This window comes from Crotalus tigris, unplaced genomic scaffold, assembly GCF_016545835.1.
Source record: "Crotalus tigris isolate CLP2741 ecotype Arizona unplaced genomic scaffold, ASM1654583v1 scf7180000018489.288463, whole genome shotgun sequence".
Classification (NCBI taxonomy): Eukaryota; Metazoa; Chordata; class Lepidosauria; order Squamata; family Viperidae; genus Crotalus; species Crotalus tigris.
Genome location: NW_024097035.1, coordinates 60,375 through 82,043, shown reverse-complemented (window position 1 = coordinate 82,043; position 21,669 = coordinate 60,375). Strand labels below are relative to the sequence as shown.

The following is a 21,669-nucleotide window of genomic DNA, read 5'->3' as shown; positions in this document are numbered from 1 at the left end:
GGCTCGTGTGGGTTTCTGTACTCTCCCAAAACTCAGGTGTCCCCTGATTTGTGCTAGGGGTGTTGTAGTCGGGACTTGGTTCCTCGACTAGCTCTGTGTATGTTTGACCCCCTGTAGGATTTGGGGTAAGGTCAGGCCAACCTTGGGTATTGTGTGCCAGCTCTCTTGCGGGGAATGATTTGTTGGGATGCCCCCGGGTATCCTCCGTTGCTGGAGTGCTGTGTGCTGTGTGTGGAAAGTGAGTATGCCCCCGGGGTAACTCCCTGGCTGGAGTAGGCGTGAGTGCCTGTTGTGTGGGTAAGCTCCAAGACTTCCTTTTCGGAGCAATTGCAGAATCTTGGGACGAGCCGTTTGTGGCTCCCTCAGTGGCGATGGGCAGTAGCTCTTGCCCTTCCCTTTGCTCCAAAGGGTCCCCCTCCCCCCCTGGAAAAGACCCAGGAGTTTCAGCAGAAAAGTCCCGCCTAGAGCGGAGTTGGTCGATGTGCCGACGCAGGACACGACCGTTGTCCAGGGCAACCTCGTAGGAGAGAGGACCTGTGATCCTGGACACAGAAGCGGGGACCCATGTATGACCAGGCCCGTAATTGCGAGCCCAAACCGGGGCACCCACAAGTAGTTGTCTAGGTGCCCTAGGATGTGAGGTAGATGAAGGCAGTCTGTCCGGATGCAACCGGTCAAGTCTCGTAGTAAGTTGGCGCCCCCAACGAAGTTCAGCTGGACTTCTCCCTGTAGAAGTGGACGGTGTGGTGCGATAAGAAAGGAGAAAGTCAGCCAACCTGTGATGCCAGTCCCCGTAGGTGAGTCTCTTCAAGGCGTCCTTTGCGATGCGCACCATGCGTTCAGCCATACCGTTGGTGGATGGGTGAAAAGGCGCAGATGTGGCATGACGAATCAGGTTTGCCTGTAAGAAAGCTTGGAATTCGGAGGAGGTGAATTGAGGGCCGTTGTCAGACACAATGACATCTGGCAGCCCGTGTGCAGCAAAAATCCCCCTCAGTACCTGAATAGTCTTTGCAGTGGTGGTGGACGAGACAGGCACAACCTCAAGCCATTTTGAATGGCTGTCAACAAGGACCAAGAAGAACTGGCCCTGAAAGGGCCCAGCGTAGTCAATGTGCACCCTAGACCATGGGGACTGTGTTTCCTCCCATTTATGCACAGGAGCTTGGGGCATCTCTGGGCGAGATCGTTGGCACATGTGGCATGCGTGTACCTTAGCCTCAATATCTTTATCTAAAGCAGGCCACCACAAGTGGCTGCGTGCAAGAGCCTTCATACGAACAATGCCAGGATGACCCTCGTGGAGGGATTCTAAGACCCTAGTCCTCATTGAGGTGGGAATGACAACTCTGTTTCCCCAAAGCAAACAACCCTGAGAAAGGGACAATTCGTTCCTTTTGGACCAGAAACTCTGAAACTCAGGACTAGGGCAGTGCTCAGGCCACCCGGACAGGACCCAGGAGCGGACACGTGAAAGTGTGTGATCTGTACCTGTTTCAGCGGTAACATCCCTGGCACTAAGAGGAAGCTCGGGCAAGGCTTGGATTGATAGAATGTTGACAGCTGGCGCGGGGTCAGCTTCTACTACTGGCAGAGGCAACCTACTGAGGCCATCAGCATGGCCCATTTCTTTCCCAGGCTTGTGGAGTAATGAAAAATCATATGCAGACAAAAAATAGACCACCTAAGCATTCTAGGGGAAATGATGTGGGGAGTCTGCTTACGTGTGGTAAACAGTCCCAGCAGAGGCTTATGGTCAGTGAAGACCGTGAAATGCCTGCCATATAGAAAATCGTGGAATTTTTTAATTCCAGCAACAACAGCCAGAGCCTCCCTGTCTATCTGAGCGTAGTTGCGCTCGGCAGAAGACAATGTTCTGGAGTAGTATGCAATAGGAACCTGAGTTCCATCAGACCTGAGGTGACTCAGGACAGCTCCAACCCCGTAGGGGGATGCATCACAAGCGATGCACACAGGGAGAGACTCGTTGAAATGTGCAAGAACACTGTTAGAAGTGAGCAAGGCCTTGACTTCTTTAAAGCAAGCCTCATGTGCTTGTGACCACAGCCACACAGCTTGTTTGTCTAGTAGCCTGTGAAGAGGCTCAGCTACACTAGCTTTATGTGGAAGAAAAGAATTGTAGAAATTCAGGAGGCCTAAGAAGGCCTGAAGTTCGGCCTTAGACTTTGGCCTGGGTGCTTCTAAAATAGCAGTTAGTTTGGATTCAGCAGGATGAATCCCAGCAGCATCAATTTTGAATCCCAGAAATTCAGTAGAAGGCACCCCAATCTTGCATTTGTCTTTTCTGAGCTTAAGGCCTGATTTCCTGAATCTTAACAGGACAGCCCTAAGCCTTTCAGCTAGAATGTGTGTGGAGTCTCCTGCAATCAAGACATCGTCAAAGTAGGGGCAGACCCCTGGTATACCTCGTAGTGTGTTTTCCATTACGCTTTGGAAAATCCCAGGAGCGACATTCACTCCAAACTGCAGCCTTTTTACCTTAAAGGCTCCCCTGTGGGTCACAATAGTCTGAGCTATGGCAGCATCATTATCAACAGGCAGCTGTTGATATGCTTGAGCTAGGTCAAGCTTTGCAAAAACACGCCCCCCCTTGAGAGAGGCCAGGATGTGACTGACCACAGGAACAGGATAGGCATGTTGCTGCAATGCCTTATTGAGTGTGCATTTGTAATCAGCACAAATGCGAATGTCCCCATTTGCCTTTAGAGGCGTGACAATGGGGGTCTCCCATGGGCTGGAATCAACAGGTTCTAGGATTCCTTGTTGGATTAGTTTGTCTAATTCAGTGTCAATCTTACTTTTTAAAGCAAAAGGGACCCTTCTTGCTTTAATCCTAATGGGAGTGACAGTGGGGTCTAGCTTTAAGGACACAGGTGGTCCTTTGAATGTGCCCAGCTGGGGGCTGAAAACATCTGCAAATTCCTTGCAGACTTCCTGTAGGTCGAGTGTTTGTAAGCTGTTGAGTCCTGTGACGTGTATCCCCAGGGCCTCAAACCAATCGAGTCCTATGAGACTCGTTCTTTCACCCCCTACTACTAACAAGTCTAGTGGACCTTCAAAACTCTTGTATTGCACGTTAAGGGTGGCCTCCCCCTTAACACACACTCTTGAGTTCTGAAAATCAGTTAATACAATATCAGAAGGCCTTAACTTGGCCTTAGTCCCACTACTGGAACAAATCTTCCTAAATGTATGCAATGAAATGATGGAAAGGGCAGACCCTGTGTCTAGTTCCATAGATAATGGAACCCCTTGTAGCTTCACGTTGAGTGACAGCTTTTTCTTCATGGGCTTGTGTGTGCCTGTCCTACAAATGTTTCTACGCGAAGCGCAAAAACCTACCCTATTCTGGCTGGGGACTCTGGTACCCTTCAGGCGTTCTTCTTGAGGTTGTGCCTTTCGTCGGCCCAGACACACAGCTGCAATGTGCCCTTGTTTGCCGCATGCCCGGCAGGTAGCGGAGCGGAACTTGCAGTCGGTTCTCCTGTGGCGACCTCCACAGCCGATGCACTTGAGCGGAGCTGAAGAGCTTTCCTTCTGATTTTCTCCCTTCGCGGGGTGTAGACGGTCGACTTCTTCGTCCGGATCCTCCTCGGAGTTTCGTCGGACGTCTTCTTGGTGCACGGACGCACCCTCTGCACTGCTTCTGATCGGCCGCATGTTCTTGACGGCGCCGCCTGCTGCTTCTTCCGCGGTGGCTTCCCTTAAAGCGTCTTGGAAGGATAATTCTTCCTTAGCGAAAAGTCTCTGTTGTAGCTCTCGATGCCTCAACCCGCACACGAATCGGTCCCTCAGTCGTTCCTCGAGGTCCTTGAACTCGCAGGGCTTGGCGGCCTTCCGTAACGCGGCGATGTACTCCTTGGCTGACTCCCCGGACCGTTGATCCCTCTGCTCGAAGGTGTGGCGCCATGAGATAACGGACACCTTGGGGTGGAAGTGGTCCTTCAGCAGCTTCTTCAGGTCTGCGTAGCTTACAGACTCTACTGGAACAGGTGCTGCAAGGTTTTCTGCGATTTCGAAGGCGTCTTGGCCGCAAGCGCAAAGCAGGGTGGCAGCCTTCAAGCTATCTTCCCTCACTTGGTTTGCCTTGAAGTAGTTCTCCATTCTGGATACGTAGGACTCCCACCGCTCTGGATGTGAGACGTCGAATTCCGCAAGCCTTCCGATTTTCGCCATCTTCGGATCTTCAGGAGACGGGTCTATCAGCCAGCCTACCCCCGAATGCGCACTGGATTGGCGGGCAGCTGCTGAGTCAACACCGTTCCTCTTCCGCCGCTCAGGACTCCTTGGGTAAGCTTACACTTTTTCCTTTCCAGGTAGTGCAAGGCATCCCACCTTCGTCGCCAGTGTTGCGTCCTTGGCGGGAAAACAGACACGAGAAGCAGCTGGAGTTCTCAGGTTCTTTTATTCAGCGTTCAGCTTACAGGAAGATGGCTTCAGCTCAGCCCAAACGCCTCACAGCCTCTTATATAGGCAACTCCCGGGTAAATGGGTTACTTTTCCCGCGCCAGCACCCGCGCATGCGCACGGCGCTGGCGACAGCCTGTCTGGTCCCGGGCAGCTTTGCACCTGCCCGGGACTGCCTGCAAACGCCCGAGCCGTTTGCAAGGCTCGGGACATAACACTTCTCTTTCCAAACATTACTCCTCTGAGGAAGGGAACTACTTCGGGAACGTCAAGAAGGCGATTACTGGCGGGTTATCCTCTCCATTCCCGTTTCCACCACCACCACCCCGAAAGAGATTTGCCTCGCTCTCAGATCACAGCATGAATCATCCGGCCTTGGAAAGTCGCCCAGCAGGAGGAGGCGGAGGAGAAAAAGGGTTCGGAATCAATAAAAAGGCGCGCGAGAGTTCTGAAGAGAACCAGTGTTGTTTGGGGCTCTCTCGCAGGTTGCTTTCGGCTCCAAGTCATGACTACCTTTTACGACTTCTTCGTGTGCTCGCTGCTGCTATTCCTAGAGAGGGCGTGTGCCCAGGAGTCCCCCCTGTCAGGTAATCGGTGCGGGGAGCCGCCTTCGCTCTCTTGAAAGGAGGTGGAAAAGGGGTCGCTGCGCTCAAGCTGGGTTTCACTCTTTCCCGGGAATCTGAACTGGCTTATCGCTAGATAAGTGTCCCTTCGCCAAGCCGCTGCAAGTGGCTGTCCACGGTGGCTCTTAGTTTGTGGGGATGCTGGTTGCGGACTGAGGTTTCCCCTGGTCGAATACCCCCGCTCCAATGAATTTCCCTAAAATTAGGCTTCAAGATGGAACCGGCGTGGCCCTAATAGGCTAAAGGTGGTTAAAAATGGGCGGACCTGTCGGATCATGGTATTCCTGTTTTAGGATACTTCATTCAGATAGTCAGACTATCCAGGCTATTCCTCAGTCTTTCCTCTATTTTGTTCTCTCTTCATTGAATCGGTGTTCTTCTGAACTATTAATTAATTATTTCTTGATTGTTGGTGGCAAGACTCTATGTATATACATAAGGATTAGTATATCCTGGTGCATCACATATAGAAAGAGTAGTAAAATATCAAATTCCCAGAGAAGGAATGATAATTCATCTGATTCAGTTCACTAAAGGTCCATGTTCAGATGAATAGACTGAAATTAAATATTTGGTGAATGAATGAACAGGACATATTTTCTTCCAGAAATGATTGAAATCAGGTGCAAAGGCTGAATAGAAAAGTCTAGATGACATGTCTTCTTTTTTTATGATTGAGAATGAGATTTTTTTAAAAAAAAATTATTTGAAACCTAGTTATTATGCTGCTAATGAAGTGTTTGTAACATCTGGATTTTAAAACACTTTTTAAAAAATTCCTAATAATGTTTTTTTCCCTATACTTAAGATTTGTACCACAGTTGCGTGTCTCATTTATTTCTCTCTCTTTCTGGCAGGGACTACAAGTATCTGTTTGCAGCCGCCACTTAAAGGACCTTGTCGGGCCATACATTACAGGTGGCACTACAATAGATATTCGCAAACCTGCCAGCAGTTTACATATGGGGGCTGCGAAGGGAATGACAACAATTTCTTAGATTTTACAGAGTGTTCAGAAACATGCAAGCGAATCAAAAGTATGTTATTGTTAAAAATTTCAGTTTGCAAAGCAAGTGTGGATTTAATTAGATAAATTACTATTATTGACAAGTTTATTTTGCTTACTTTTGTAATTAATTTATTAATTTGATTAATAAAAAATAAGTCCAAGTCTGAAACCTTATATGCATAATCCTAGAATTAAGTTACTTTGAAATGCAGCAGATTTCCTTGAGGAAGACATGGTTAGTAATTAACAGTTAAATGTGTTTTGTAAAGCTTACATGCACATCTTAAGATACTTAAGATATTCAGTATATATATTGAATACTTTATTCAAACTTATTGAGTTGTTTAGTTTCTCTTTTGCTATATAATTTATTATTCAAGCCATTGTATGATTTCCTAAAATCTCTATTAATTATATGATCTAGGCTAGTCTGCCATATGCATTGATCCAGTTTTCCCTACTTCCCTTCAGTTTTCATAGACTGCAGTATCTATTGTCTATGGTTGATGAGTCCAACAGATGAGTCCAACAGAATCAAAGGCTCCTGAGTCAGCCAATAAGAAAAAAGAAATATATATCTATTCTGGATTTATGTTCGATGGCAGGGCCCAACCTTTTCATTCAGCCTTAATAAGCATGCATATTATGCACTGGAATAAACTTGCCCCAAAGCTGAAGATATTGTTTACCTTCCTCTTGTACCATCACTGCCATGTGTGCTTCTGTTCTAGTGTAAACTGTGAGAAGAGAAAACAATGATGGTCAATGGTATGAATCACAGACCTTTTGAAGAAAGACTGAAGAAACATGTATAGCTTAGAGAAGAGGAGTAAAATGGAGATGTGAGCATATTTCTTAAGTATCTGAGATTGGCACCTGAGAAAAGATATAAACCTCCCCAATGCCAACTGAGCAGGTCAGAATTAAATGATACAGTTAGGAGCAACTTACTGATAGAGTGTTCAGTAATCAAGTCAGTTATTTAGAAAACTGAGTGGATTGTTCTTCAGTGGAGATCTGGACAACTATCTGTTGGGGATGAACATGGACATCCAGCATGTTATTTTATTTCTAAAACAAAAATGCTGAAATTGTTCCAATTGATAGGAAGGAAGGATTGAGGAAGTGACAAGTTGACTAGTGACTAATTGCACACATTCCTAGATTACTAGTTACTGTAAGTTCTATAACGGATATGAAAGCTCACAACAATGGTTTAATGTTCAAAGTCTGCCTTGGGTTTGTTTTTATTTTAGAAGTGCCAAAAATATGCAGGCTCGAAGCTGACCCAGGAATATGCCGAGGTTACATTGCAAGATATTTCTTCAACCTCAGAACAATGAAATGTGAAAAGTTTTATTATGGAGGTTGTTTTGGAAACGAAAACAGATTTGACAGCCCAGACACCTGCATGGACTTCTGTTTGCCAAGAAGAAGTAATTAACATTTTATTACTAAGCAGACAACACTCTAGGAAGTGTAAGGAGAGCCAGAAAGCTGAATTTCTTCCCCTAACTTTACCTTTGTGTGTGGTCACACCAGAACTGGCTTGCTCTGACCATTCTAAAGGTTTCTATAGTAAATAAGATAATAAAGGTATATTGTTTCCTTCATCTCTGTTAACATTTTGAATGATAATGTAATGTATCTCTAAAAGCCTTTTTTCTAAATTTAGCCCTTTCTTCTTACCTCAAATAAATCCTGTTTTGTATCTTTTGAGAATGAGATAAGCAAAATTATTTCTTCTTCAACTAGAGTTAGAGATGCCTTAATTATGTTTTAACCCAACACTTACAAAGTTTGGATGGGGAAGATCTGAAACATTAGTTATCCACTAATAGAAATGGCTTTCATTAAGAGGGAAGGAATGTTTCCATCCCTGCTTCCGCTATATATCAGCTATTGCTGTCAAAGTCACCTATTATCAAGACTTGTAAACAAGTCTGTCCCATTCATCCATTGGTTTTTGAAAACATTGTGCTTTATTTTTGCCTCCAGAAATTTTGAAGCAATAATCTATTTTCTTGAAGTTAAAGGCTTTTGATGATTTCTATCTCTAAGAATTTAATCAATTTCTACCTGCTTCTAGTCTTATCCTGAGTTGGTTTTGACACATATTATAAGTACTAAATGAACTGGAAACTTAGGTTCTGAGAGGTCAATTTAGCCTATCATTTTAGCTGTTCCCTCAAATCCAGATGTAATAGTTTTTTTAAAAAAAGTTATGTCTGAAATACTGGTTTATAAGATAAACTTACTGTTTTTCACAAAAGTTAAGGAAAGAATAGGCAAAAAGTGTTTCATAAATGTATGAAGGCAAAAAAAGCATGTTTTCAGAATATTAAGGAACAATTAATCACTGGAATGACTTGCCTCCAGAAGTTGAGGGTGTTCCAAAATGGGAGGTTTTAAGAAGAAATTGGACAACCATTTATCTCAAGGATCTTCTGCTTCTGGCTAGAAGACTTCCAAGGTCCCTTTCAACTCTGTTATTCTTTAAGCAGCCATATTCTTTGTAGGGCTAATGGCTGCTTCAAAAGTTTCTGAGTATGAATTTGAATTACCTTTATGAGTGTGTGCATAGATATTCAGACTTGTATTCAGTTTGGTTTCCTAGCAGTACCAAAAGAAGTGTATTTGTGTACATGTGCATCCAAATAAATACAAGTTTTAAAATATCTAGCAAAGATGATGACTTCTTTAACAATTCCGTGAGGCATGTTTTAGTTCCACTAATGTACTTTATAAATCATCTCTTTGGAATGCTTGCACAGCTAAATTTTTACCACTAGAAGTATGTTTCTCCCTCACATTTTCAAATATTTCCAGCAAATGAACTATATTAAATTTACTTTTTATTATTTGGAGATAATTTGAAATGTCTTTCCATATAAACCATCTGGAAAGAATAGGAATTTCAGCTATTTCTTCCTTCCAAGAAAGATCATGGAATTCTGTTGTTGGAAAAAGTTTCCTAACTAGCTTCTTTTTTTTTTTTTCAGAATGAAGGTGAAAGAATAGAACAGAACAGAATAGAGTAGAATAGAGTAAAATGTATAGAATAGCATAGAATAGCGTAGCATAGGACAGAACAGAACAGAACAGAACAACAAAGTTGGAAGGAACCTTGGAGATCTTCTGGTCCAGTGATGGCGAACCTATGGCACGGGTGCCAGAGGCGGCACTCAGAGCCCTCTCTGTGGGCACGCACGCCGTCACCCCAGTCCTAGGCCTTCAGCTGGGTTTTATAAAACCTTTTCGCTTTAGGCCTCCACCACCGTGTGCAAAAAAAAAAAAGAATCAATCAATCAATTTCAACTTCTTGCGGGGAAAAAAAGATCTTGCAAAGTTGGAATTGATTGATTGAACTTTTTAGTTCCACCCAGTCTGCCGTTACCACCGCAGCCATGCCCACCCAATGGGCCACGCCCACCCAATGGGCCATGCCTACCCAATCCACTCAGCACTCGATGATGCATAAGTGGGTTTTGGGTTGCAGTTTGGGCACTCGGTCTCTAAAAGGTTCGCCACCATTGTTCTAGTCCAACCTGCTCAGGTTCAGGAAGATGTATATATGTGGAGTTTCTTGAATGACATAATAAGGGAGGATGACTGGAACTGCCTATTTTGCTTTACATCATGTACCTACCTTTTAGCAGTTGCAAAGTTCCAACTGAAATTCCTCTCTTTCTGTAGCAGGAGTGTCACATCTGAATACAAAAATGGCCCAGGATGCCAGACTTCAACTGCAGATTTAGACAAATTTATCCCATTGATGTTTATGATTAGTTAATTAAAAAATAGACTGCTATTATTTTTAAAAAGCCCATTTCCCAAATGGGTTTTGTTGCTGTAATCTGGTATTCTGCTCTGTCTAAAGCATGTCATAGACTAATGATTTTTTTTCTTTTTTCTTTTAAAGCTGCTCCTTCATTTTGTTACAGTCCAAAAGAAGAAGGATCATGTTCAGCTTCAGTAGCTCGTTTTTATTACAATACTAGGACAAAAACATGTGAGAGGTTCACCTACACTGGCTGTGGTGGGAACAACAACAACTTTACCACAGAAAGATCCTGTCTCAAGATCTGCAGGAGAAGTAGGCTCCTTTCCTTTTGCTTTGCGGGGAGGGCCAGGTGATGGCCAAATCTGGCCCTGGGCAGCAACCAAATTGGAAGATCATTTAAAAACAACTTATCACAATATTTTAATAAAGTGGAATTTCCCAATGATGGGGGTAGGGGGCGACAAATCTGGAAAAAAATAGCCTATATTCATTTTTATAATTAGCACAACAGAGAACTTCAGAGTAAGAGTTGATTGATTTAGAAATAATAATCTGTCTATTTATATCATAGGAATTAAACCACCCAATAATATGTGAGCATAATTGTAGAAAAAAAACATTGTATTCGGAATAAAAGTAAAAGAAATATTTGTAAGAGAAAAATGTCAGCGCTTTCCAATCCTAGGCCTGAAATATTTGTTTTATACATGGAGGCATAAGAACAGCTGCAAACAAAACTTTTATCTGCAAGCTATTAAATGCTTTTCTGCCATATCTGGTTTCTAAAAGTGAGGCTTTTCTTGAAAGTTAAGGCTTATGGCAAATTATTAGCAGTACATTTGGAAAAGCAAATTTAAAATACAAGAAAACCCAGTGCATGTTAGCTACCCAGTGCAACAATACTACAGTAATAATAATAATAATAATAATAATAATAATAATAATAATAATAATAATAATAATAATATCCAGTATTATAAAGTCCATGCTGTATGACCCTCACAGGGGAGTGTTAGAAAGCAGAACTGTTAGCTTTTCTGTGAATATTCATGATTTTGCTCCCTATTAGTAAACCTGGATAATTCTTGGTATCTTAAATCACACATAGCCATTTATTATTCTATTATTCCTACACTGGAAATGATTCAATTATAACACAAGTAATGAATATGCCTTGCCTACAGGCAGGCAAGATGAATCTGATTCACTAGTATCTTACTTCTCCCCATATAGAATGTTGGGACTGTTAAGAAAATTGAGGGGTATTAAAGGAAAGCACAGCCAGCCAGGAGTAAAGTGTAAAGAATTATAGGGCAGTTGAAATATCTGTGATGTTATAAAGGACTACCAAGAAACTAATAGGGTAGCTTAAATGGGAGGATGTCAAAATAGAATTTCTACTAAACTTCACTAATATTACAAGATTATTTTGATGGTATAAGAGTTGAAATAATTTTGAGGAGGAAGAAAGATGTGATCTAAATGCTTTTAAACACTGATGCTTGTAGTGAATGGCGAGTGTGCAAACTGGGAATCCTATGATCCTTGTTTGTTCTGGATTTTGCTTGTCTAAGCCAGCTCTTGGCTTGCCAGGCAGAATAGGAGTAAGTTTTAATAGTGATCTTTCTTTTATACTGGTAACATCCCCCAGATTGGTAAGTCATCCCAAATTGATTATGATCCGCAGAAAAGTTGTGCCCAACATTTTATTATCTAAATTAATATACTGTATTATCTAAATTATTATCAAATTATCTCTGAAAATGACTTAGTCTGTATTTTATTCTTAATAGGAACAAGGAAGCAAATTTTGTGAGACCAAAGAAATGGATGAATACAAAAATCTCTCCAGAAAAATGAATGCTGCACAGTTTCCTAAATCTGAAAATTTGGACTATTTGAATTTACTGGAAGCTATAATTTATTACCTTATTATCTACAGAAAATATTATGATCATTTCTCAAATATAGGAAATTACTATTGTGTAATTCATTATAATACCTCTGAAGGCACAGTATATAATTATAGCCTCTTCTTCCCTTTTTTGTAATCCTTCCTCAGTTGTTGTTGACTAAATATCTGGGCTCTAATAGCCTCAAATAATTGCTGTTCTGATGGAGTGAGTAAAACTGGGGGGAAAACACATCTCATTTCTCAGTCTTGAAGGCAGCTGTGCTATCATGAGGCCTGAGGAGCTGACCTAACCGCTGATCAGGTCTGGTGTGGTGAGATGTCAAGATGTCAAGACAGTGGTCCAACTTGTCCAGTCTGATATAAAGGTGTTGGGCACTAGAGGCCTGGAATGACATCCATCACCTCAGATGTTTGGCAACATGCTAGCAGTCAAACATAAATACTGGAGAGAAGGAAAAGGGGAGAAAGAAAGGGGGGAAGTCTGTTCATGGAGTGAACGGAGTGGCTGAAGTGAAAGATTGTAAAGAGATGTAGTGTGCAGAGCAGTTGTTGGTTCCTAATCGAAAAAGGAAGAAGAAAAGTCCATGGGTGGCTTCTCTGGAAAAAAAGAAGTGAAGGCCCAAAGGGATGAGAGCTTCCCCCAAGAGCTCAGATGGGAAGGAAGGCCTCAGCTGTTGGTGGCAAAGCCTTGGTTCATCTCCCAACAGAAAAGCATGGGTGTTCAGGTGAGCAGTTCCAGCAGAAAGTCAAGCCACACTGAACACACTACAGTAAATTCCAGTTAATTCATTTCTCTTACTCTTTCTTTTGCCAAATCCAGAAATGAGGGAAGAAGACTGAAAGAAAGGTGAAGGAGAGCTAGAAAGGGCTAGTCTCTGGGAAGGAGACCTAAGAGGAAAATGGCACTGGGTGAATACCAGTACTATGTTGTATATTCTGTTATGGAGAGTCTTAATCTCCCAGATCATGGTTGTTCCAAAGTTACTTTTCCAGAAGGTATCTGGACTTTCTTGTTTTTTTCTTTGAAAATGTTTTGCTTCTCATCCAAGAAGCTTCTTCAGTTCTGACTGAACGGTAGGGAATGGAGGGACTTACATTCTTTGCAGTCATCTGTTTGTTAGCACTCTGAGGGTTGATCATTTAGCTTTCTGGGAATCATTAGGCCACTTGGGAGTTTATCTGTATCGTCTGAGTCACCAGAATGAGAGTGCAAACAGGTATGGAATTTTCTTGGGACTGTTGTATATTCCGTTGTTATAAATACCTGCTGTGAATAAATTCATTGTATATGGTAAAAAAAAAATGGCTCCACTGTTTTGTTTCTTTGTATTAATTGCCACCCCTGCAAAACAATACATCTCCAATTCAAAGAACAACCTCACCACAGTGTGGCAATGACTGTCCTTTCTTCAAGGTTGGAACTGGTAGAATTGGTAGAACATATCTTGTAGAGTAGTATGCAACCAGATTCCCATTGTTCAGATCATGGTGCCTAGTTGGACCTTGCAGGCAAGTTTTTTATGTGGCCGACTATGACCTACAGATAGAATGATTCCGAACCCACATGGCCTAAACCCTGTTGTCATTTAGGAAAGAGTGGATTATTTAGCAAGTCCTAGAACAGAATGATTTATGATTGTGCTGATACCTGAATTTGATAATCTAATCGTTCTTGGGGTTTCTTCTACAACAACAGTAATTAATAGTATTTTTTCTTGTTAATTATTTTTATATTTGTTTATTTTTTACTATGTTGTACAACCTCTAGTCTAAGCAACTAAAGTGGCTCATAAATTGAACATATAAAACATTTTTTAAAATTAAATAGCATTTAAACTAGGTAAAGATAAAAGAGAGGGGTTAAAGCTGAGGAGGGAAGCATTTAGTGTGTTTTAAGAAAGCCAGTGAGGTATAATCATTCCGGTGTTGGAAAACTCTGGGAGACCCAAGTTTAACTCATCCAATCATAGGTCCCAATAAGTAAATTGGGTCACTGGACGAAGAAACAGGGCTTTTTTTTCTCATAGAACACCCAGAACGGAGTTCCGGCACCTTTTTTGGATGGAACCTTGTAGGGTAGGCAACGCAGGTTGTATGACGTGTGTGAGTTCTGGCACCTTTTTTTTTTTTAAGAAAAAAAGCACAGCGAAGAACCATAGACTACAACCACCATGCAAAATATATTTCAATCCACAGAAGCCAATGAGATGTGGGAAGCATCCCAGAAGGAATAGTTCTTCCTAGTTCTCTGAAAGTATAAGTAAAGGAGGGGAGAAATTATTTCAAATACAAGATCTTGTTCATATCAACTTATAATAAAAGTAATATAGTTACTCATAGTGTGTGCTTCTTTTCTGGCTTACCTTGAGTGGCTGACATGTAGGCTCATTATGAAGTTAAAATGAAGAAAGATAAAGCATCTGTGTTTTGAGCCTCTGAGAACAAAGGGAAGATTATAAAGTAAAAAAATAAAAATAACACTTTTTTTTTTTTTTTTTTGCTCTAGCAACAACCAACCATATCTATTTCTAATTTGCCTTGTGTACTTTTAGTTTCCGGTGAATTCCACAAGGCCTTTAGGGTTACAGTTCTGGTTCTTCCCTAAGTTCAGATAGGCATGAGTAAGAAGAAACTATTCTGCCTAGAATGTCATAGTTACTATCAGTATAGCCATTATAGATAGCCCTACCCCTGTTTCGTGTCAGATTAGAACTGGAAGAGAAAACATTGCTTGCTCTGACTAGCAACAGAACTGAGAAGAGATAGCAATAGAGTTCATTCATCAAGCTAAGCCATTTGGTGATAGGTTTGACTTTGACTTAGTAAGTTGTGTGAAACCATTCACTGTATTTTATTTAATTAATCACAAGCAAAAATGTGAATCTGATCAATCTTTGGAAAATGCTTAAAGCTTCTTATGGATATCAAAGATTCTTAGCTTTCATTTATTTGTGGCTTTCCCCAAATTTGTAACAAATTAATGTAAATAGAATGGATATGATTAAACTTTTAGACATTCCTAAGCAAATAGAGAATAAATTTAATTAAAAATTTTAATTAAATTTTTAAAAAGATAAATCCCAAGTTGACAGACTCAATTGCTATAAGGAGTGTGAAGCTGGGTATTAATCAGAAAATTAATTAGTTATGATGCTAATAAATATTTTTTATGTTAACTTCATTTTTGACCATGAAAATGACAAATATACTATTTTGAGGCAGCTGATAGACTTCTTTAAAAGCTTTCATTATTCAGCTGCTGCATTTTGCAGTGTGTTTTAATTTTTGAGAGTTAAAATGGGATCATGATGACAGTGCCGGTTAGACCATTCCAGTAGTCAGAGATCCCAGTACAAAGCAAAAGTGCTAAAGTGAACCTGCCAATACATTTCCTTGGTATCAACAAAATCCCTCTTCTACCTTATTTTGTTTATTTTTTGAATGTATTTTAATTAAAAAATCTGAAGCTGCTATTCTAAAGCAACCAGCCTCAAATATACCTTTTTTTGTTTTTTATATCTCTTTCACTGAGGATAGTTATACAGCATAGGCTATTTATCTGGAATTCCTTTTTGGACTTCCCAGGGCTCTTGGTTCCCCATCCATGTCCTAACCAGTCCTTCTCATTCTTAGCGTCTGGACTTAGCCACAGTCAACCAGTTGCTCCTTCTTCTGGTTTGACCTTGCCTCTGATCCTAGCATTTTCTTAGAAAATAACAATGTGAACAGTGGCACACCATAACTTTGCCTATATTACTCTCTCTTTGAATATGCACATGTGTTCACTTGGCCGCCATCACGGCAGCCATTTTATGAAGTCCCCATAGCATGCATTAAAAATTCCCAATATGTGTATTGGTCCCAAAATATGATAATCCTTATAATATTGATTTCTAAACATAAAACAATTGCTTAAAACATGGAATCATCAGAAATACCTAAAAATAGCTATTCCTGCTCCCCAAAAGACATTGTCGCTTAATCTTACATAAGACATTTAGCATACATTTATTAATTTAACTGTATTCAATAAGACTTTGGTAATTTTATAATGGAATGGTTATCTCTTCTTGCCCTTTATTATTTTTTTTCTTTAGAATTTCATTTGTTAATTATCTCTGCCTATTGCTGGGTTATAATTCAATCCATACCATAATTTGTAACATTTTATAGCATGTCCATGCTATGAATAAAACATACTGGAAATAATTGAAATTTAATTTATTAAATTTTAAGTATCAGAGTGTTGAATATTTGTTCTGTTGCACCTTGTCTCCTTAATTTATTGTTTCTGCAATCTATGTATATTTTTCATCCATCTTTGAATATTATACATACGAATCAGTAAGTAATTCCCACAAAATTCCTAATTACATGATGCACTTTTCATATTAATTAAAAAGAACAAATACATATGTAGAGTTATTTGGTCCGATGAAAGAGAAATATTTAGTGGAGAACTGAAAGAAATGTCCTATCACTTATTGTAAGTTCCTTGGATCAGTTCTGCTATATAGTTTGATTATATTATGTGCCACTAGGTATAAAAAGATAACAATGGTCTGTGGCCACAATGGCCTATGTGGGCTGTCCATGTATGGTGATTTTCCAGATTTTAGAGGAACTCTAGGAGATAGCATAGCACAAGGGACTAGGTTCTGTGGAGAAGGGTTTTTCTGCAGATGGAGGGTGCATGGTTTTGTGTGCTGCCTGCCTCCCGTGGATGGGGCTTTGCTTGTTTGTGTGGACCAGTTGCTGGCATGCCATGGCCCGGTACCAGTCTATGGGTTTGGGACCCCTACATCAGAACATTGCTGGAGAAACACAAAAGTTAATCAGATTGGCCTTCCCTAACCATTATCGTGTAGTGATAAGGGAAGCATGGCACAGTTATTTTTCTGCCCCAATTGCAGAGAGTGAATCAGTAGCTTTTTTTAAGGGTAAGGGGAGCCCAGGAGAAATGTTTCAGGTCTACTGAGAAGGATTATTATAGACATATATTGAGTAAAGTTGCTCAAAGTTGGACTTCAGCTATAGGATTCCATGGAGATGTCTGATGCCTTCAAGGATTTTTACCAGTGTTGGAAGTTGCAGAGACCACAATGAGAAAGAACAGACTTCAACTCCATCTTTATTACTGAATATAGTGGCATTGTCTCAGAGTTGATGTACAGTTTGGGGACCTCCTGGAGTTGTGACTTTTGATTGAAAAACAGGTGGCAGCTGTGGTTGGGAAATTTGCACAATTTCATCTAGTGCTCCAGTAATGCCTGTTTCTGGATCAGGCTCTATTCCAGAAAACTCATGCCTTAATAATTTCCTAGTTGGATTATTATAATGGGCTCCATATGTGGCTGTCCTTGAAGAATATTGAGAATCTGATTTTAAATGCAGCAAGGTAAATTGTTTTGGGTTTTCTAGCTGCATGAGCTGCCCTGGCTCCTGTTGGGTTTCCAGATGTAATTCAAGGTGCCAGTTATGAAGCACAGGGGCAGGTTATTTGCAGGATCATGGTCTCTATTGCTTTCTACTCCCTCACCAAAACCAGCAGAATTCGCATGCTTCACATTCTGTCTATTATGCAGTGTCTTCCTGTGGGTTATGTTTGCTCTATTACTGCACCTACCTGTGGAATAGCATCTCCCTTGAGATACTCATGGGGCCAGCCCTGTTAGACTTTTGTTTCTACAAGCATTAGGCTGGGAAGTTAAGTGGGCCCCCTTAGTTAATTGATTTAATTACTGTTATGGCTCAAAGTGGAATAACTTTTGACCCTGGGAATATGGTATATTACTCTTTTTCTATACATCTATTTTTATAAATTGTGTAATTGTTTTGAGGGTTTTATTTCTCTGTATGCCACCTAGAGTCTCTTTGGTAAGATGGTTGGTTATATAAATTGTCTAAATAAATAAACGGACACAAGCACAGGACTTTATTTGAATAGTAGCAAAATACACAAATAATTACCTATTATTTAGTATGAATGCATACTAATGACCCTCCCAAAGATTTAATAATAAACAGCAGTAGGTTAATGGATAATTTATTTTTGTCAAACATTTAGGAAACTAAAATAGTGGTCATTGTGTATTCAAGGCAAATCAATAAATCCTAATCCTATTATAGTCACTGCCACATTATGCACATTGAGAATGAATTAAAGCTTCAGACAATTACTGAATGATTTTTGTATCTTATTTTTTCTAAATTACAACACACTTAAACATTATAACTATTGTTTGTTATTTAATAATTATACAAAACCAAAGCCATGCCTCATTAAAAGAGAGTATCAACAGGAATTAATTTTACCTGGCATATGTTCTTGAGAATTTACAGTAATTTTAAAAAACTTCCGAGTTGAATATAATATTCTCTAATTAATCCCTTTCCAATATACATTGGAACCAGCTCAGCTTACTAATAACATTTCTTTTTGCTTGTTCTTTATAATAGTCATAAAAACTCACTGTGGTCTCTGAAGAAAAATGCATATTGCCTTTTATAGTAACATATAATCTGCAGTAATGCACTTGAGCAAAATGGAGCTGAAAGCCTTACATTAACAACCCTACAGACAGCTAGCTAGAAATAAATTTCAGGCTGGAGATCCAAATCAGAGCTCTAACCCAGGTTTTCAGATGGTCGATAAAAGAGGCTAGTAAGAATTACTGACAATCTGAAACACTGTTATTTTTATAATATCTAAAATCATGTATTAATTATGGGGCATAAATTATGCCCATAAGTTGAATAAGACTATCTCCCTCATCTGTCTCCCGGGTTTCTTAATAGTATAGTAAAGTTGCTTTCATGTTACTCTTCTAGCACAATTCTCTACCTGAATGAAAATAGGGAACAATGATTTGACTAAAAAATCTATTTGAGGGGGGGGGGGGAGTTTGCAATGTTTTGGAGCTTCTCACTTAGCATAAAGGCTGGGAAGTAGACCAGAAATCAATACCTAGGATAACATAAATAGTGTAATTTTAGCTTGAAAAAGATAAGATTGTGAAGTCATAGCTTTCTTCAAGTATCTGAAAGGTTATCATGTAAAAAGCAGGATAGACGTTTGCTGTCATTCCAGAATACAGGATAATAAACAGTGAACTTAATTACAAGGAATCAAATTTAAGGATAAGATTTGTTCAACAACGGAACAGAATGACTAAGAGTAGTTACATTGAAAGAACGACTGAATGGTTATCTGTTAGGGATGTGGTCTTCCTTGACTGGACAAAGAACTGGAAGTAGATTCAAAAATTCTATTAATCCATGGAATCCCTGGACTATCATTGACTATTCATGTTAGCCATCTATGGCATCCTCCTGAAAGGGAACTATAAAAGATGTCATCTTTTTTTATATAACAAATTTTATTAGTTTTCCAATTTAACATCCACATATTTATAAAGCAACATGGTGACCAGGTAATTAATAGTTCAGTAACAGCATTTTTAGTACATGTCTCAGGTTACATTGTCAAAAATTCCTTCTCTATTTCCCATTAACATTTGATATAACATAGTTAAACTAGTAAGTTTCTAAACATAGCAAGCTCAATTAAAACATTTGTCAATCTATTTTTTATTTATACACATCTATATCCTGTTTTTAAAATTTTACCTAATTCTTAATTTCTAATTACAATATTCCAATTTTAACCTTTAACATCCATAATATTCAAATTTCTGGTAACCCAAATTTTGTTTATTTCACTACACAAAAGTTATAATATCTAAAATATACATATTACTTATTTAGATATATTCTTACTTTATTTCATAAACATTTTTTAATTCTCATCCTAATACATCACAGCTTACTAATAGAGTAATCTTTATTGTCTCAAATCCATCATCTATATTTTCTGGGCTAAGGGATAGTTCAAGGCTGATTCCTAATATTTAATTTCCATTTCCCTTATAAATCTAAACCCTAATTATTAGGCCAATTGATGATGATGATATTATTATTATTATTATTATGATATCATTTTCCAAAAACATTTGAATCTAATAGTCATATTTCCCTTCATCTCCAGGTCTCCCTTTAGTCCATTAGTTGAGATATTAGGATCTCTCTTAGTAAGTCAGAAGGCCCCATTTTTTAAACCTAATTCTAGCTTTCTTTTTCTGCCAACCAGGTTTCCATAGCAATGTCTTTAAGTTATCAAGTAGGTCTCCTTTCATTCTGGCACATGTTACCCGAATTAAAGGAGACTGTCTAGTCATCAATTTTTCAAAAAAAACCTTGTCCATTTATAATCATTAAGTTGTTGCCCTGGTAATTCAAATCTTGGTGTTTGTTCTAGTATCTTTATCTTCAATTTGGTCTGGTCTTCTTCTTCCTCGGGTTTCTTCTGGTTTAGATAAAAGGTCATGTCCAATTTTATAGTTATTGATTGGTTATCTAGATTTTCAATGTACTGTCCTTGTTGATCTTTAGTATTCTCTGTTTTGATATTACTTTGTTCCACTTCTGTTACTTTTTGAGTTGTAAGTTCTTTGGTTGCAATCAGGATTTGGTTGTCAAAGTTTTCAATATATTGTTGTTGTTCCTTAGAGTCCTCTGTTTTGGTATTGATTTCTCCTACTTCTGTTGTTTTCTGGGTTGTAAGTTCTTTAGTTGGAATCTGGGTTTCAGTTTGTAGGTTCAAGCTGGCACCTTAATCTTTCAGTCTAGATTTAATTATCTCGGTAGCTTCAAGTATTTTTTTAAGTATAAGTTTATAATCAAGCAAAGTTTGTTGCTTGTCCCCCTCCATTTCTGAAGTAGTTATAGATAATCCTTTAGTGGAGGCTAATTTTTTAAACAAAAGTCAGTGAATGTTCACCTACACAGTTCTTAAAAGCCAGTTTCAGCTCCCAGCTGCAGCTTTTTATCTTTAGATAATACCAAGGACAGATGTAGGTTGTAAACAGGTCTCTTTACCAGGGATATTCAGTTGCTATACCAGGCTTCACCACAAAATGTCCCCGATGGCATTTGAAATCCTTTTCAGAAAAGCTAGACTTTTATCCAGTTTAGGTTCTTTTCATTTTTTTCTTTTTCAAATACTTAAGATAGCCAGTTCCCGTGAAAGTAGGAACTTTTTGGGTCACCAGCTCTGAGAAACATGTAAGTCCAATTACTTAATTATATTTTTCAGGGTTTTATCTCCCCTATGTAGGCAGCCACTGCCATGTTGGAGGGTGGGAAAAAGACGTTCCCTTTCCTCTCTCCTCAAAGGGGGAAGCAATTTCAAAAGGCTTTTGCAGGAAAAAATACTTGGGATAGAAAGAAGGCAGATCTCACCCAGTTCCTCCATACTGCTTTCAAGTCCTTAGTTGTAAGTTTGCCCTTGGTTGGAAATGGCATTAATGATGGGCCATGTGAGTGGCTGATCTTTTCTCAATCGGTCTGAAGAGTGCTCCAGATCAAATGGAAGGGTTGCTGCCCTTCTGTGATCAATCGGAAGGTCCTCTTCCACGCTCGTCGCCTCTTCAAGGTGATTTTCAACCCCTTTCAGAGTCCCACGGTGAGAGAAAACCAGACGGCAGAGGGAGCGATCGCCCCGCACATCCGCCAGAGCCGCGATCCGGAACTGGAAGCCAAAGATTTCATCTTGATTCAGTTCAATTTTAGGTAAACATGATCTGTCTGAAGTTTATTGTGCCTCTTCCAAGTCTGATCCTCAAAAGCATTGGATGCAGCCTCAGAGCACCTCCAAACATTAGGGCATCTAAAAAAATAGCAGTTTAAAAAATGTATAAAAAGAAAAGGAAAAGTTCACAAATGCTGCATTTCTTTCTCTTAAGACAAAATGCTCTTGGGGACTTCCTACAGCTGTATTTACACAATGGAATGGCTTCAAAGTCTTTATATTCTTTCCTTTGCTCCCATGAATGATAGCTTTGTGAACTGA

General features: G+C 39.7%; 1 protein-coding gene and 1 pseudogene across 1 annotated transcript; one reads left to right on the top strand and one right to left on the bottom strand.

Annotated features, from left to right (window-relative positions):
- Positions 1-469: 469 nt before the first annotated feature.
- LOC120312376 lies at positions 470-3,252 on the bottom strand (annotated as a pseudogene).
- A 1,601-nt stretch (positions 3,253-4,853) lies between these two features.
- On the top strand, positions 4,854-13,062 carry TFPI2 (tissue factor pathway inhibitor 2). The gene is made up of 5 exons (XM_039353045.1): positions 4,854-5,015; positions 5,909-6,088; positions 7,317-7,496; positions 9,983-10,156; positions 11,638-13,062. The coding sequence occupies exons 1-5, from the start codon at positions 4,934-4,936 to the stop codon at positions 11,658-11,660; spliced, it is 639 nt and encodes a 212-aa protein (XP_039208979.1). The 5' UTR covers positions 4,854-4,933; the 3' UTR covers positions 11,661-13,062.
- The last annotated feature ends 8,607 nt before the right edge of the window (positions 13,063-21,669 follow it).

What these genes read in the sequence shown, in the direction of transcription:
- TFPI2 (XM_039353045.1), top strand. Translation starts at nt 4,934, where the DNA reads ATGACTACCTTTTACGACTTCTTCGTGTGCTCGCTGCTGCTATTCCTA. An exon ending in CCAGGAGTCCCCCCTGTCAG is followed by an intron (nt 5,016 to 5,908) that starts GTAATCGGTGCG and finishes TCTTTCTGGCAG; the next exon opens with GGACTACAAGTATCTGTTTG. An exon ending in CTTCTGTTTGCCAAGAAGAA is followed by an intron (nt 7,497 to 9,982) that starts GTAATTAACATT and finishes TTTCTTTTAAAG; the next exon opens with CTGCTCCTTCATTTTGTTAC.